This window comes from Meleagris gallopavo, chromosome 3 (genome assembly GCF_905368555.1).
Source record: "Meleagris gallopavo chromosome 3, MGAL_WU_HG_1.1, whole genome shotgun sequence".
In the NCBI taxonomy this organism is placed as follows: domain Eukaryota; kingdom Metazoa; phylum Chordata; class Aves; order Galliformes; family Phasianidae; genus Meleagris; species Meleagris gallopavo.
The window spans coordinates 87,708,463-87,726,113 of NC_139406.1; the positions used below are offsets into that span (position 1 = coordinate 87,708,463).

Consider the following 17,651-nt stretch of genomic DNA (forward strand, 5'->3'; position numbering starts at 1 on the left):
AAAGATTGCTGTGTAATTTTTTTTCTTTTCCTTTTCTTTAAGACTTTCTTAAACTTTAGTTCCCCTTTTTCCCCTTGGAAATTGAAGCTTTGCTTTTGCAAAAAAGATTACTTGAATGAGACTTATAATATCTCAGTAGCAATGGTACTACAGCCACTGAGTTCAAGATCTCAAACTCAGTTGTAATGCTGCCATTCCTTTTAGCACAAATTGACTTCAGTGCGTAATATTTTCATTGAAGTAAGACTTTGTTAAAGGCTTTTCCTTCCGTTGTTGAGACAGTTTGAGTTACAAGCATGTGTGAGACCTATAAGAGAGGCTGAAACAGAGCTTTCAGAATAAGAAAATTTACTTGCATATCTTCAAAGTAGTAGGCAGCCTGAGAGGACTTATAAAATTAAGTCTAAGAAAATCAGTTCTAACCTCTCTTTATAATCTGCAGAATATTTTTACATCAATCTTAATACTTACAACATCCTAATGAGGATGTGATAACTGTGTTAAAGTTCCCAATTTATTAAGCCTTTTTATAATACATAATTCATGAATAGTTTCACTTGAATACTAATTTTTGTCTTTTTACTCCTTATCAGACATCTTGAAACTGGAGATAACGTATCTTATAAGGTGCCTTCTTTTATGAGAACTTGTTACATGTATGTTTAGCTCCATACAAAAATTTCTCCTAGTAGAAATTAATGTCTTGTCCTATCATATAAAATTCTAGCTTGTGCACAGGTATTCCTATATATGGTAAGTCATTTCTTAATTATTTCTATTTCACTGTTTCTGGATAGCTCCAGGTTTTCTTGCCTTAATATTTTTTTTTGTGACTACAGAGCCTATACTGCTGCATAGGATTGTTGTGATCCAGGTCAGCACCTGACACTTAGCTTTCTTGAATGTCATGCAATTGGACTCAGCCCAACAACCTAATTTATCCAGATGCCTCTGCAAAGGTTTTCTACCCTCAGCCATATTAATGGTGTAAAGATGAATAGGCAGAGGAAGACTTGCTTTCTGTGGGGTGAGCTGGGTATTGAAGTGTTCAATAATTTGGTGCTCACACTTAAAAATAATATAATGGAACTCTTACTTTTCAGATGTCTACTGTAAAACCTAGACAAAATTACCTATTTGAGGAGCGCTGACTGTAGCTGCCTGTGCTCAAATAAAGAGATACTTCAGTCAAAATAATGCTACAGTGGTTGACTTAAATTTAAAATATTGCCGATGTATGGAATTCTGAATGTTAAAATTAAGGAATTCCAAGCATTTAGTCTCCGAGTAATAACATTTTAGGAGGCTGGTCCTAAATTTCACAAGCATTTTCATACTGGATCCATTCTTGTATGTACTTCCCTCTGTTCTTCAGAGATACTGAAAAAGAGCTTCATAGCTCTAGCAGGTACTAATTTAATTTGTTTTTACTAAAAATACAAAAAGTTACAAACTTGAGCTGTGATTTTGTAATCAGAGTTACTAACTTATGCAGTCATTGAGTGAAAGGAGAAGCTTGTAATAGCATCCAGTATGTAATTAGGGGAAAAAATGTAGCAGGGCTACAGCAGGGCTGTTGCCAAGGGAAACTGATAGGACGTGCTAGATAGAAGCTGACTGTAATAGTCAAGGGCAATAATTACTTTTGTAAATAAATCATAGAAATTATATAAGACTACTATAAAGTAGTAGTGATTATAAAAATTATTACTTTATTACTTGTGAAGACAGAAGGAAAATGTTTAAATAGTTGTGTACTTAAGCTGTATGAGCTGATACAATGCTACTTCATTGGCAGTCAAAAATTATACTACTACCTGTAAATTACTTCTCCAAGTCTAATAATAGACTGGTTTTGAATAGTACGAGTAGAGTGTTTTTCCTCGTGTCAAACTCTTGAGTCAAAAAGCAAAAGATAATAAATTACAAGATTCAGTGGTCTAGTTATTTTTATCTGAACACAGTGAGGTGCACTTTGGGATTTTCATGTAGTAAAGTTATATAATTACTATGCAATCTTACAAATAGTGCTGTAGCACAGTGAAACATTTTTCTGAAAGGCCTGTTCTTTCATCCTTCAATGCATTTGTAACAACAGATTAAGAAAATTGCTTCATATACATTGTTTTTTACTTGTAATTTTTTTCTCATGCTAAATTGCAAGTATAAATAATTTTTAGAAAGGTATTATGGGATATTATTCAGATGCCAAGCAAATATTTTTCATGACATAGTGAACGAATTATGTTACTTTCACATGTTATTCTGGAGTACAGATCAGTGTACCAAAAAAATCCTATGTATATTGAAATGTGATGTTTTGTTTAGTTTAGGCCCTGGGAATAGGACTAAAAGACTTTTTTTCACTGCAAAATCTACAAGTTAATTTAACAAGTTCTAGGAATAAAATGAGTTCTTACTTTAAGCACCTAAATTTACATCCTCATTAAATACACAGGTTTTTTTTCCACTGGTTTCACCACTGCCAGACTGATACAATCTGGAAAATACAAACCAAGTGGATAATAAAAGTGGAACATTAATGTGCTTAGCTGTAGTGATGTTTTAGGGCGAGTATTTCTTTGATAACAGGACTCTGTGGCCTCAAGTGCACAGACTATCACTTTTTCTTCAGAATATGACTGGGGGTCATGTTCACAGCACCAGCCTACAAGCTAAGTTTTGATGTGTGCTTAAGTACTACTTTTAACTGTTGCAGACAGTCCAGTAGATAATACAGTTTATGTTTGTGTATATAAATATACTTAAGGTGTAAAATTTTCTTCATCCAGAGAAATGCAGGGGATTCTGGTTAGCATACTAATATTCAAGAGTAGAGTTTTTCTCATAAATATGGCAAAATAGGCAAACTTTTGTCTCTCGTAGTGCTTATGTACTGCATGTTTGCAGAATCATAAATCTGAGTAAGTACAGACAATGACCATTTTTCTTCAGAGGCTTTCCTTGAAAATCAGGGAAATTTTTTCACTGTGTGTGACTGAACACCAGTACAGGTTGCCCAGAGGCTGTGAAGTTTCCTCCTCGGAGATATAACTTCTGTTCTGTTGTTGGTTTCTATTGGATTCTGTCACATTATGTTGTCCTCAGTTGCCAATTGTAGTCTCAAGTGCCTTAATCTACCTAATTTTTTCCTATATTTAAGTTGTTCTGTACTGTCCTTTGCAAATGAGAAAACAGAAGGGTAAATAAACATACTAGTGTTACAGTTCTATTTATTCACTATTAATTTACACACACACGCTAACAGCACCCTCTTAGTTTTCTGCTTTGAATTTTGGTTGCTATTTTTTCTTTCCTTGACATTCAGTTTGGCATTCAGCTCCAGATTAAGGAGCTAAGGATCTGAACTCATATTACGGTTTGTACAAAGATAGTATAATACTATACTTGCTTTATATGTTCTGTAACTTGTTTCTAAGATAGTTGGCTGCAGCATCCAATGCATTCCCAGTAAGAGAAGTCTCTGGCTTTAGAACTTTGTCCAGTCTTTCTTGATTGTGTTGCAAAAAACTTAATGGATGTTACAGATAAATATCTTTGCATTCTTTGCTGATTTTTTTCATCATTCTTTGATGATTTCAGACTCTTGCCAGCTTTCCTGATTCCAGAGTGTTTGAATGACTTATAGCTGTTTTAGGCTTTTCAAAAATGCCTTAACCTGACATGCTTCTGAGTATTTTAGACTTATTTTAATGGTCTCTGTCCCTCAATTTCAAAGATAGTTTCAGATTTTCAAGTGACACCTGTTTAAATACCTCCCCTTCGGCTCTGCTGGCCTTACTGAATTCCTTTTGCCTTCTCTAAATCCTTTTTTTTTTTTTTTTTTTAAATAACTGTTGTGTATTTGGTGTGACTTAACATGGGATGTACTGGAATTTCTTCCCATGCTGTGTGTACACATTTTGCTCTTATATATTTTTAATCTTTTCAGACATAATTTATATACTTTCCCTTTTTCAAATTAAGCAATGATAGAACTTGTGTTCTTTTCTGTAAAGACATGAATTGCTGTTCAAGAGTTTCCTCTGTGTTATGTATCAGTTTCTATTATTGCTCCTGTCAGTCAAACTTCAGTTCCTGATATCTTCTCTAGTTTCCTAATGTTAGCTTTTAGCTGCCCTGATAGGCTCGCTCTGCATGGATGTAATTGAACTCTTCAGTTATTGGGTTTCTTATCTCTGCAACTTTTTATAGTCTTTCCCAGCCTGATGCAGTTAACATCTGAGTGGTGTAGCTCAGTACTGTACTTCACAGATTGTTCATAAATGTCTCAAGAACTCAGAAAACTTATGTATAAATGTTCTTATGATTTCCCACTATCACTACATCAATCCTGTTAACTTTTTTGAAATGCAGAAGATAGCTTTTAATTGTGTATCTGGCGTTACAATATCTCTCCAAGAATAAACTGATGCAGGCTCTAAAAATTGTACTCTTTTCTTCCTCCAAATGCTTTTCCATGTTTTTCAGCATATCCAATTTCTTCCTTCTTTCACTTATATCCAACATGAAGGATGCAGTGAAGAATATTGTCTTGCAATTCTTGAGTTTTTTGACTGATTTTTTTTTTTTTTTTTTAAATTGGTATTGACTATTGTCTATGCCAGTAGACTAATTTCCCTTTCTTTGGCTTCACTTGGAAAGTGTCACATTTGCTATTTCTTTATATTACTTCAGCAGGCTGTGTCTGGGAACATCACTGCTCACCCCTGCCCCCACTTCAGTGAAGTCAAATAAGCATCTGGTACCCTGTCCTGAGGAGGCATTCTACAGATTAGCCAAAAACAAGTAATAAGCACAGTTTTAAATCATTTACTCTCTGTGTTTTGATCAGTAATTAGAAGCAATTAGATACTGATTTTAGCAAGTGTTTACATTTCTGCATTCTTTTACCATTTATATAGTTTTTAAAATAAGAATTCTCTGCTAAAATAGTACTTTTTGATAAGTTTATTTAAAAAGAAAAAGTTATAGTATGACTTGGGTTGGAAGGGACCTTAACTAGGAATCATTGGAAGTAGAAGATCTTTATGTAATTTAATTGGAATCTCGAAACTAGATCTGGATCTTATTCTACAGTATTGGTGAAGTTGGAAGTAACTACTGAAATCAGGACAGAATATTTTTATCCAATTACTGCTCTAGAAATTAGATAATGGTGTATAGAGACAGTAGTGAAGAATTTTTGTTCATTTTCTTCTGTGTAACTGTTATATTAGACAATAATGGCGTCTTAAGTCTAATATGCCTACAGAGCAGTCATTTAAACTCAATTATAGTAAATGGGGGGAAAATGGACTCCTTTAGGAAGGAGATGTCTATTAGCAATATTTTAGATATCCTGTTGAAAAGAGGATAATTGATGTAAACTTGGCAAGTCGTGTTCTATAGGAAGGCAGGAGAGAACTCTACCTGTAAATGGGTCAAATACATCTGCAAACTGTCCCTGTTTGTCTCTGATTTTTTACTTCAATATGGAAATGTAGAAGTAATTCAAATATAGAATTGTTGAAATTAATGGGCTGCAAGTTAACCTCTATTACACCTTCAGAATTCTTAAAAAATATATGTATATACTGCTACTATTTCTTGTCCTTGAATACACGTATAGGTTATGTCCAGTTGAACACTTTACACATTTATTACATGTCTGAAAGTTTCGTGCAACAGCTGGAAATCACTTCTTTAGAACCAGAAGAAAAATCATTTATTCTGACCCATTCAAGCTCTTGCATGCAGTGTGATCTTTGGACTGCATTTTGGAGCTTGCTCAGGATGAGAAGGGCGATGGGACGGATTCCTCTGTGCAGGATCTGAGTATGAAATAGCTTGACAGGTTCAAATTAACTTGATATTCCTTGTTTGTGATTTCACGTGCTATAAACCAAATTTTAGTGAAGATGATTGATTCCAGCAAATTGAGTGTTTCTTTATATGTGCAGAAAGAATGGCTCAAACTACTGAGAGGTTCATCGCTGAATCATATGACTAGTTTTTAATCTTCCAGCGTTTACTGCGTAATGCATTTAATTGAATTAAAGCATACAGAAATATATCAAACTAAAATGACTCTTCCATAGTTTTTGTCTGTCTGTAGCAAAGCCCGGTTGTCATGCTGTTGTGGGAGGGAGCTACTGAGAGAGATACCAAGGGGATATTTATGTAAGTAATCCATGTATTCACAGGGGCCGTGGAGGGGTGCCTCCACCACCTGCAGGAGTACCGAGAGGGGCACCAGCGCCCAGAGGAGTGCCTCCCAGTAGAGGACCAGTCAGTCGTAGCCGTGGACTTCTAGCACCCAGAGCGAGAGGAGTACCTCCACCTGCAGGCTACCGGCCTCTTCCACCACCTCCGGCACAGGAGACATATGGTGAATATGTAAGTTGAGCTGTTCTCAGAGCTATTAACGTGAGGTGTTTGGATTTTTGAAGGGATGGGCCTGGATGGGATTGCAAAAGTACAGCTTTAGAACCCAACAGAACCTCTTCAGTTAGTACCTAATGAAGTCTTACATCCAAAATCTATGGAGAGTGTGATAATCTTATCCACCCTCTTAGGCTTGAATTGTTTCATATTGCTCAGACTTCAGGTTTTATGTACTATCATAAAGACATTTACAGTGCATTCAGCAAAATATTTATGTAGTTCTTAAATCTATTAGGTTTCTTCTTTTAAAAAATCTGAAAACCCATGTTGTTGGTAGATGTTTAATTCTGGACTTAGAGTAATTTCTACTTTTGAGCCCAAAGCCATGTTTATAGCCATAATACTTGCTCAGTGATTAGGTAATTAAAATGGCTTTATGAATGCATCAGAATTGATCCAAAGAACTTTACCACAATCATCCAATTCACAGTCGTCTCAGTCAGCCTTTACATATTTGTCTTGATTTCACTGCAGTAAAAATTAAACATAGCAGAATACTTTGTACATGACTGAAAATTACAGTTATGAACTGTAAGGGTAAATTTAATTTGTACTGAACTTACAGAATAGTAGGATAAAGAAAAAAGATTATTAAATCAAAACTGTAGTAATAAAAATGGGTTGTCTTAATAGAAAACATTTTCAAGGACAATACTTTTGATCTTATATATATCTTTAAACTCCATGCGCCCTTTTTACAGCATACTCTGTTGTCCAGACTTCGTGTTTCTTCATTCAAGCTTGCAAAAACAGAGCTTGGGAGTTCCAGAAAATGTTTATTTCTTTTCAGATGTCTTCTCCTATTCTATGTAAAACTTTCTTCTACCTACGTTCTATCTTAGCACAAAAGTTTCAAATCAAATCTCAACTGTTGTCCATCAGTCAGAAACATAAGTTCTATGTACCATTGCTTTGTGGATATTGCTAGTATGAACATTTTTTCACGAACCTGAACAATAAAGGATAAACTAGTGTAGTTTATTAATATTATGAGAACTTGTTCTTAAACAACTTATCCAATTGTCCCTTGGCTATGCCTGACTTAACTGTTCAAGGTGGATAATGTAAGTAGGCGGTTATTTCATAAGGCTTGGAAATCAATTAGTCCTGATAGTCCTTTCATACCAATTCTGCCTATTTCTAGACCATGTGTAGTAGATTAAGTGGCAGTTTGATAGAAAGTAAACCTAATTAATTTCTTATTTTTTAATACCTGTCTGTAGCAAGTGTATGACATGGACGTAACAGCCTTTTGAATTGCTATCCTGATGTATGTTTCTTTTGAGAGAATATTAGGAAATACATATAAAAACAGTGCTGTGTTATACAACTGCTAAAAAAAACCAACAACACCTTGTATAAAACTAGATCACTTATCTTCCAAATATCTGAGCAAGGGTAAATACATTATGCTCTAACTGATGAAGCAGTGCAAGCAGATTCATTTTAAAATTATCAAATTTTGCACCTCCTTTGTTAAAATTAAGCATTGCTAGAAAAGTCTGATGAAAACATGAACCATTAGAGTACTGTATGTTGTGTCAATGCATGATACTTCATCCACCTGTCCAATTTTAGCATATAATCAAAGGGCCATAATTGTATATTTTAGTGAGTAAGGAAACATGATTAGAGTCCTATTTCAGTCTTTGCTTTCTAATTGCTGGTAAGTATTAAGTGCTGTTTTGCAATCCTGAATATGCAAGCTGGGTAAGGTGTCACAGTTTGCTGAGAGGACAATAGACAGTAGATGTGAGTATCATTAGGAAGCTATTTAAGCAGCATCTGTGGCGTAGTTTCTGAACCGCAGAGAGCCAGATATCTTACAAAGCAGCCTTTGAAACATTTCTGTTGTGGACTGGAATGTCTACAAAGATCTGTGAAGGTTTTCAGTTCCAACAGATCTCTACTTTGTTCTCTTTCAAACAGTGTGAAACTGTGCAAGTTTGGAAGGAAGCAAGCTATATAGTGGATGAAGCCTTCAAACACTTGATTCTGTAATTCTGTAATCTAAGATGATGCAGAGCTGTCAGTACATAAAATCTTTGCCCTTTTCTCTAACATACTATTATGTACACGGTGTGACAGAAAATGGGGCCATCGCTGAGTCACATGAACAGTTAGTTTCTTCTTTATCACTCCCTTTAATTACTTATTTTCTAGTCCGTCACACATCAGACCAATGAATCTATAACATCTAGCAGTAATTTACTCAGTTCTTCCTCCTGTCTATCCTAATTTCTCTCTTATCTTCTATTACTTAAGAAACTATCTGTAAAAATAAATAAAATCAAAATTGAAAATACCTACAGTAGTCTGACAAATCTGAAGGGTTAATTTTGGAGGCAGTATTTCACACTAGGGAGATGATGCCAGGGGCAAAGACTCTTTCATTTTGACATAAATGGTAGTTAACGTGGGCTCAAAGTCAACAGGAATAGATGATCTGTCCCACGTTTGGATGTTGGAGCACTGGACTTAACTCTTACAGAAGGCTCAAAATAGAGATAGACCGCCTTCATCGCTCAGTCAGCTTTCTGAGAGGCCTATAACACTCTTGGATGCTGGATGTGGCCTTCTCTGCTGAAGTCACATAAGTAGTGGAATAGCAGCAATATCTGCACGTTTTTTTTCCAATTCAGTATAGTTTTTCCATTTTGGCCAGTCTCACTACTGTATCGCATTCAACCCCAAGACCTATTTCTCTTGAACTTCACCATACTGCTAGTACCATGATGAAGTTTTTGAAGCTACTAAACCACAGCTCCTTATCGTCTTGTGTTAACATTGTCTTTTTAATAGCTGTAGCATCAGTTCGTGTGATAGGAAAAATTCAGGGCTCTGCAGCCAGCCAGCTTTATAATGGCTGTTCTAATCTCTCTGCTCTGGTGTGATAAACTTTCTCGGAAGGCTAATACACCTCCCCTTTCTAAATCCTCATATGCTTGGGTCAGGAGAAAGCCTAGTATGAGGTAGAACGATGTCCAGGATTATTTTTATAATACTTGGAAAAGGGAAAACATCCTAGATGGTTGCTGGCTTTATTTAAGCCAGATAGTCTCAGGGATGCTGTTCTCTTAAACAAGAGTTGCTGTATTTACAGAACCAAACATGAAGTAGGTAAGTGAAAATATTTTTCATGTATTTTTAAGCTGCCAATTTATTCCATGAAGGTAAGGAATATAAATTTTCTCCTACTTGGAGATTTTAATCTTTTCCATAATTTTCAATAAGCAGGAAATAAGTAATATTACTCCTTTTTTTTCTACTGTTGATTTCTTAATATTCAGTCAAACGTGGGATTAGAACGTAACTGTTCAATCTCAAGTACTGTCTAGTAACAAATTCTTCTCTATTTTTTTTGCTGTTGTTTTCCCACCAGCTTTAAAACTTTGAGGCTTTTTTTCCAAATTAGTAATGCAGCAATGTGACTGAAGCTGTTCAAGATTAGATTTTTATTTGCTGCTATTTTCATTTCACAAAAATGTTTTGCAAATATCTCTCTCAATTCTCTACTGCTTGAATTTGTTGTGATGCCAAGTCAAGTTCTTTTTTTTAAATGTGTTAAATAAAACTTGATATTTACCTGAACTGATAATCAGTTCTCAGGCATTAAATATTAAACTTTAAACATGTATTTAAAACACACTGTTTATTGAACCAAAAAATAATTTGGTAATCTAGCAAGTTATGGACAAGACTTGCTTAAGCACTACTTTGGAAAACAGTTCTGAATGTCCCTCCTTGTGTGTGGGAGTGATGGCAGAGCTTTAGTCCTGTTTCTGGCAGTTTACTGATGCTTTCTTATGTTCAGACAAGGGTTACCTTAGTGACACATTTTCCTAGTGCCACATGCACAATGTTTAGCAGTTAGAGTTTCAAGTAGAATGCACTCTCATTGAAATATTCTGTAATAAGAAACTGAATTAAGACGGAACATCTAACAGTAAGAGACCTGGGGAACCTTTCTAATGTTGAATAAATTGTAACTTGAAAATGAATGTGAACAATTTACAATGATTGTAAATTGATTTTTTTTTTTTTTTTTTTAATTTGAAGAAGCAGCCTTCTTCAAAGAATTTATAGAGCACTTTGATGTGTAATAGATGTTGATAACAAACTTCAAAATCTAAATTTTATGATCTATTTTCAGCTATCATCTGATTCTGGAAGATCCTAAAGCTTAGAAATTGCTAAAATTTACAGTTTCTGAAGCATACACTTGTGGATATTTCCAGAAATATATTGCTTTTACTGGTGCACAGAGGTGCTTCAGACTGAATTCAGACTTGAGCTTTTAATTGTCATGCTAAGTCTATTCTACAAGGCTATACTCATACTACAAGTTACATCCACTACAGTAGTGTGCGGCTATGCTCATACTGTTCCCTGCAAGAAATGGGGAAAACTCAGAGGATATAATAACATTCTGGATAACAAGATCTACACAATCAGATGTAATGCTATAAGTCTCACATAATTGAAAGCTTGGTTCCACTGAAAGCAGTGGAAGGCCTTCAGTTGAGATTCCTGTTGCAGATATTCACATTTCCTCAGTTCTCTCCGGGGAGCATGTGCTCATCACCATGCTGCTGGCTGTCCTGGTATTCTCAGCGTCATGAGCTGTAGTTTCCGTCCTTTCCATTTTGGAAGGAACTCTAAGAATTCTGTGGGAAGATTAAGGGGAAGGAGGAGGTGGGGGTGGTTTGTTTACAAGTGATGTTTGGCTGAATGGCTAAGAACAAAAGTCTAGACTCCATTTCACAACCCAGTGATGATTATAAAATATGTATGTATCCATTAGTGAAAGGAATGAATGCAAAGCCTTAATGTTTCCAGGTGAGGGCCCATTCAGCTGATCAACCTATTTTTTTAGTGCATCTTCTTAAAAAGTTTATTCAAATTCTCTCAGGCTTAATCTCCAGCATTCAACTTTAATTCTGCAGATGCTGAGCATTGGCTGTAAATACCAAGTCCTTTTTCCTCTGTGGAAAACACCCGATGTAATGGTGATGAGTTTAGAGCAATGAGTGTAGGAGTGTATGCATCAGTTCCTAAAGAATTGTTCATACCACAGTCACAGAACCATAGAATATCCCAAGTTGGAAGGGTCCTATGAAGATGACAGAGTCCAACTCCTGGCTCCACACAGAGAATGAGACACAGTGTGTCTGAGAGTTAAACCAGTACGTAAGATTGTTGTCTAAATGCTTCTTGAATACAAACAGGATCGAGGCCACAATAAATGTTTTTCACGCCTTCATTTTTACCACTAATCTTGTGTTAGGTGGCTTCAGTACCTACTGGGTGTCTTAATATCCACTCTATAAGGTGTTCAGGGGCTATATGGAGTGTAGCTGATAAGAAGTTCTGAAGTTCAACCATTTAACACAGCATTCTGATTTGTAAATATCCTTTCTGCATCTCTTCACTGAGATCACACCAAATTTGGAAGATGTCAAAAAACTGAAAGGGTCACACAGAGCATATTGTGGGAGCAATTTCTTGGAGCTATGTTGATTTTGCAGGGCAGGCTGCTTTTAAACCGGACTTCCTTCTCGTTAACATTAATTTGCTCACTTACTGTTGCTTGTAGAAAAGGAAAGATCTCTTGGAAGTGACAGCAAAATGTTTGTATACCATATGAAAAATGTGAAGTTTTTGTTTCCAAGTGAACATTTCTCAGGATGCAAGGCAAGATATTAGGCTAAGAGCTAACTCAAAAGTCATAAGATTTTATAAAGGATGAAAGTCTTAACTGAATTGAGTTCCAGTATAATTTTTGTTTAACTTTGCAGGAATTACACCATGTTCTGATTTGCTAGGGCATTCACCTCTGCGTGCACTGGGATTGGAACTAGATCTTTGAGATCCCTTCCAATCCAGGCCATTCTGTGATTCTGAATTCTGATATTTTCCTTATAACTTGTGATCATTTTAATCAAATTAAATTCGGATGTTCTTGTTTACTTAGTTTTTTTTCAGTGAAGCTTTCAGTTCCTGGAAAAGGATTTGTCATAACTTCATTCTCCAGGGATTACAAAAATACTCTCTCTTTTCTGTTTCTGTTCCCTTTTGTGGATAATGCTGTGGTTTACACTGAAATCTTACTTGATTTTTAAAGCAATGTGTTTACTGAGTTGTGGCTTTTCAGAAGTACTTAAAGTCAGGGTAAATTCTGGTTAGGCTTTTGGAAAGGAAGTTCAGAACACAAAAACATCGTTTCTTGTCTTTTTGTATGTTTCAGAGTTCTTTTACTTGCTAAGTAGCTCAAGCAAAAATAAATGTTAAAAAAAAAAAGTTAAAAGATACTAAGTCCCACAAGTCGTTGCTTGTTTTCTTTCTTTTTATTTTTTATTTATTTACTTTTAATAACTTAACTGTTAGGATTTTCAAGATGGGCCAGAAGAAACAGTGGAAAAGCTTTCGGTTTTTGTCAGGAACTCAGACATGTTTTTTTGATTATGGAAACAGTCAAATGTTTTGGTGACAAAGCTGGAAAGTTTCTCTTGCCTGCCTATCTTGAGGTTGAAATACAACCTGTATTGTGCAGATAAAATATTTCCCTCTATTATTTCAGAGTTCAAGCTGCTAATCATAATTTGGACCTCTGTGACTTGATGCAGTTCTGTAGGTGTAAGTCTTTGTGATTCTGACTCTGGCTCTTGCCATTGTATACAGGAAAACTAAAATACTCTGACCTTGATTTCAGTGCTGCTGCCTATATTCTTTAGCAACTTCTCTAATTATTGTTTTATTTTAAAGTGTATGAAACAGAACCTACCAGTGCACCTTTCTTATTTCATAAACACCTTGCTTGTTCTGGTTGAATGTGCAATCCTAAATGAGAACAAATGAAAATGTTCAAACTAAGAGCTTAGAGCCTGTGCCTGTTTGCTGCAAATGTACTTGGTGTTATCACTCAGACTTCAGATGGTACTAGCTGGCCCTGCTTGTCCTGATAGCTCGCTATTCCCTGTTATTTAAATGATGGGGTGATGTCATTTTTACGCAGTAAAACGGCTGTTGCTTCCTTTTACCAGTCTAATTTGCCTAAAAAAATCCTTCATTGCTTCATGCTGATATTACCTCATGTGCTTTCTCCGTCAGGTCCATCTCTGCACTCAGTACTTTTCTGAATGTAATAGTTCTTTTCTGAAAGGTAGGCACTCCACCGGCACTGGGTGATAAAGTACTGGTGTGAGTATTAATTTCTGAGAATGATGAGGAAAGGAAACAGAAACCCTTACATTGTAGTGATAACAGCCTTAATTTTTTTTTCCCCTGGGTGAATTTTCTTATTGAGAGAGAGCTGGGAATTTGATTTCTTATTGATTTAATTATTTTTTTTCAGCACTGCAAATGGCCTTGCTAAAATGAAATTTTTACGATTCTTTTTTTTTTTTTTTTGCCTGCTTCTGCCATGCTCTCTTTGAAAGATTGTGAATTTCACCTAAAGATGTACCAAGCACTTATCTGTTATTGTCATTGCTTGCAGGTTATAATCCAAAGCCCCCATTTCCTATTCCCTATGAACAAGGGAATATTTAAAGTACTAGGTTATTAGGAGGAAATGCAGATGTACAAGACAGCACAATTCATGATGTTTTGAGGGTAGTGCAGAAGTTTTGACAGAGATCACTTTCATTAGCTTTATTACCATTTGACCTGTGACTGTAACTTAGTGTTTAACATACTTGAATGATGAATGCTTACATGTTGCCATTGGTTCTGCCTGTGAAAAATTTCTGTGCTACTCTCCACTCTATGGATTTACATCACTTGCAAGCAGTCATTAAGACAATTGCAGGCATCAGTTCTCTTTAAGAGGAAATGTAATGTGATGCTAGCTTAATAGAGTAGTAATTAAGAAGGTTTGAGATTTTACAGAACTGTTTCATATCATTTCAGAGCATCTGCCATATAATTCTACCTAATCTCTTAATTTGAAAATAAATTCCTGAAATCGGGATTTAAATCAGGACAGTCTCTTGTGATACCATTCTTGTTTATATTTCAGTTGTCCTGTGAAAAATATAAAAATATCTGCACTTCTAAGTCAGTTGTAGCATTTTCAGCTCAGTATTTTTTACATTTTTGTATTGTAAGCATAAACTGTGCAGCACATTTGGAACAGGCTGCCCAGGGAGGTGGTGGAGTCACTGGCTCTGGAGGTGTTCAAGGAAAGTGGTGATGTGGCACCAAGGGACATGATTTGGTGGAGATGAATCGATGGTTGGACTATAGATCTTAGCAGCCTTTTCCAACCTTTATGATTCTATAATTCTGTGGTTACTGATTATCTTCAGCTAGAGGTATTTTTTAGCCCTGTGTAATTGGAGTATAGGGGAAGTCGTTGTATTGCTTTTGATAGGTAGTAGGAGTACAAATGCTGTCTGCTACGTGAAGTGCAATAATGGTTTTAAATAGAAAAATAATATCTTAGAAGTAACTGAAAAATGCCAAAATAAGGCATAAAAATGTAAGTATTTGTATGAAGGTGACATTTTTCTTCTGCTCACTTGCTGCAGTGTTGGCCAGTGAATCTGATGTTCTTAAATATACACCTATATTCTATACTTTTTATTATATTTGAATATATAATGTTACATTTACATGTTTGTATTATTTATATAAATATAAATGCAAATATTCATGTTTACATGTTTTATATTAACTGAAACATGTCAGGTGGCTGAGAATCCTTCATATAGGTATCAACTAATGTTAAATGAGACATTTATTGAAGTCACAAGAGGTCTTTTTCAGAAATAAAAAATAAAAATAGTGTGGTTATGATTGCATTAAAATACACTACTTTGCCCAGCCTTGTTAATGACTTCCTGAAAGAGACAGTTTTCAAATCCAGTATGATTGACAGAAAATACAACGTCAGACCTAGTTCATGGACTAGACTTCAGTTGCTACTGTGTCCTTGATATTTCAAGTGCACAGTATAAAAACATTTTGAAATTTGAATCTTTTCTGTTCACGAGATGTCAGCAGCTTTATAAAAATATTCTATTTTTGCAGCATGTAGCACTGGATGTCTATTTTTTATGTAAATTTGTGATTTTTATAAATGTAAATATAGCACTAAAATCAATCTATTTAAGCAGATTATGGTAATAAGCAACAACATCATGCTTAAGTGATAGGAGTCCTACATATAAAAAATAGAATCTAGCTCTTTTTCAATCAAAGCTTAGTTACCTACAGCAAAATACTAATAATGAAAAAGATATTGGATTCACTACTGCAGAAATTAGCATGTGGAATAGTCAGCAGTAATGAATTCCAAGCAAACTTTCTGTGGAAGAGAAAGGTAGCACCAGACACTCAAGTATAATATGAAAAAATGAGCTTTCCCAAAATTCTGTTTTCATTTTGTTGTACGCTTTGTTAACCTGATAAGTCTATTCCTTTTTACTTTGTTCTTATGTTCTTCTATGAGAAGTCATAGACACACCATAGCTTTGGAGTAGTCTAGTTTTCCCCTTTTTTTCCATGCCTGTTTTTAATGAAAAAGATGATATAAATGTGAAGAACAGGACCAATTCTCATTAAATGCCAAAAGGTAAATTTCAGTCTTCTGCTTTCATTTGTTGTCACTGTATGTACACATAGTTTGAAATCCGGGAGCCCCTCTTAGGGTTGGAGCTTTCACAATTGGTAGATTCTATGAGAGGAGCCCAAATGTCATGTAAGTGCTCTGGAACAGAGCAAGTACATTGGCTCAGACAGCTTCTGCTGTTGATCAATGACTCTATTGTTAACAGATGTCTGTGCATTGCATCAATAAGTAATAAAGTACTTGTTCATAATTAAGTGCCAAGAGGCAGTGGTTTTGTGGGCTTAGCATGCGGTGCATCAAGAAAAATTTATATCCTTATCAGATGGGCAAAGAAAATACTAAGATTCTATTTTAATATTTAGTTTCAGGGCAGTGAGTTGATGAAAGAGAAAACAATGAATTTCCTTTCCATTTTAAGCATGCATTTCTTTTCACAATTGGAGGAATTTTTGTTTCCTCTTCCAGACATAGGAATCAGCTGTTATTCACCTCTACCTGCAAATATTGGTAGACATCCTTCTACTAATCACTGTTGGGAAACAATAATTTTCACTGGTCAGCGGTAAAGCAGTATTGATGGGCTGATTGCTTGGTTTTCCATATAAGCACAATATCAAGTGACACGGAAAGTTCTAAAAAGCCTCATAGACAGCAATTTCACAGCTCTTATTTGGTTTGAGGATGTCATTGACTCTGTTTTAGAAAACTTTCCTTCCAGCAGACTGTCAGATTGAGATCACTTGAGGTGTTTTCTACTGGCACTGAACAATCTTTATGTAATTGTCACAAGTAGTTGCTTTTATTGTTTTCAGTTATTACTGAAAGATTCTTTATAAGTTTTCTTTCTCTATGAGCGAGGTTGTTCTTTTGTGATACTTTATTCTTATATTGCCAGGGCTGATAACCCTCTTTCTCAGAAAACATAATTTATATGACATTACATGATCCTCATTTCTCTAACTGCCTTTGTTTTCAGAGGGCTTTCTTACTTGGTGAAACTGGACAAGATACTTCTAAATATTCATTGAGGCCTTTGAGATATTTGCATAGGATTTCCTAATTCTCCTTTATGAGAGATCACTACCAAGGAAATGTCATTTTTACTGATCATTAGCTGAGTTTAGTTCAGCTTATTGTGTTATCTAGTAGTAAATTAGTGGCAATTCTTTATTTTTCTGCATTTCATCTGTTAAGGAAAGCCCAGCATCGTTGTCAACCGTTTTCATATTAAACTTCTGTGTGGTGTGTAGCTGGAGCTTTTTTTTTCAGCTTGAAACGCAGTGCTATTGTGGAAAGAGCAGTATTACACTATATTCTTAAACTTTAGAAGGAACATTATTACATTCCTTACTTTCAATGTTTTAAGTAAGAGTTGTTAAACTCCCACAGGTTGAAGAGTATGCAGAAGACATTTGAAGTAAAGTCATGGTTCTTACAAGTGCTATCTTTTATATCTACATAGGAATATTGAATTTGGTGTCCAAAATAAAGAGTCAGTTACATAAGTCCACAGTCTTTTACTCAGATGCTTTGGTTCCTATCTGAAGTCCTTTCCAGAACTCTTGAAGCTCTATGCCTCTCATGCTTCAAATTCAAGTATGTGTAAACATGAGGCATTTGTACTGTTCTC

At 35.3% G+C, this 17,651-nt stretch overlaps 1 protein-coding gene across 3 annotated transcripts in view; it reads left to right on the forward strand.

Annotated features, from left to right (window-relative positions):
- KHDRBS3 (KH RNA binding domain containing, signal transduction associated 3) overlaps positions 1-17,651 on the forward strand; it is a 78,076-nt gene that overhangs the window by 44,637 nt on the left and 15,788 nt on the right. The window contains exons 6-7 of one of the 3 annotated variants that reach the window (XM_031552981.2): positions 4,699-4,809; positions 6,207-6,399. In XM_031552981.2, the coding sequence (XP_031408841.2) occupies positions 4,699-4,809; positions 6,207-6,399 (304 nt within the window). The remainder of the gene's footprint in view (positions 1-4,698; positions 4,810-6,206; positions 6,400-17,651) is intronic. The other 2 variants (XM_085221729.1, XM_085221730.1) reach the window with 2 other exon arrangements.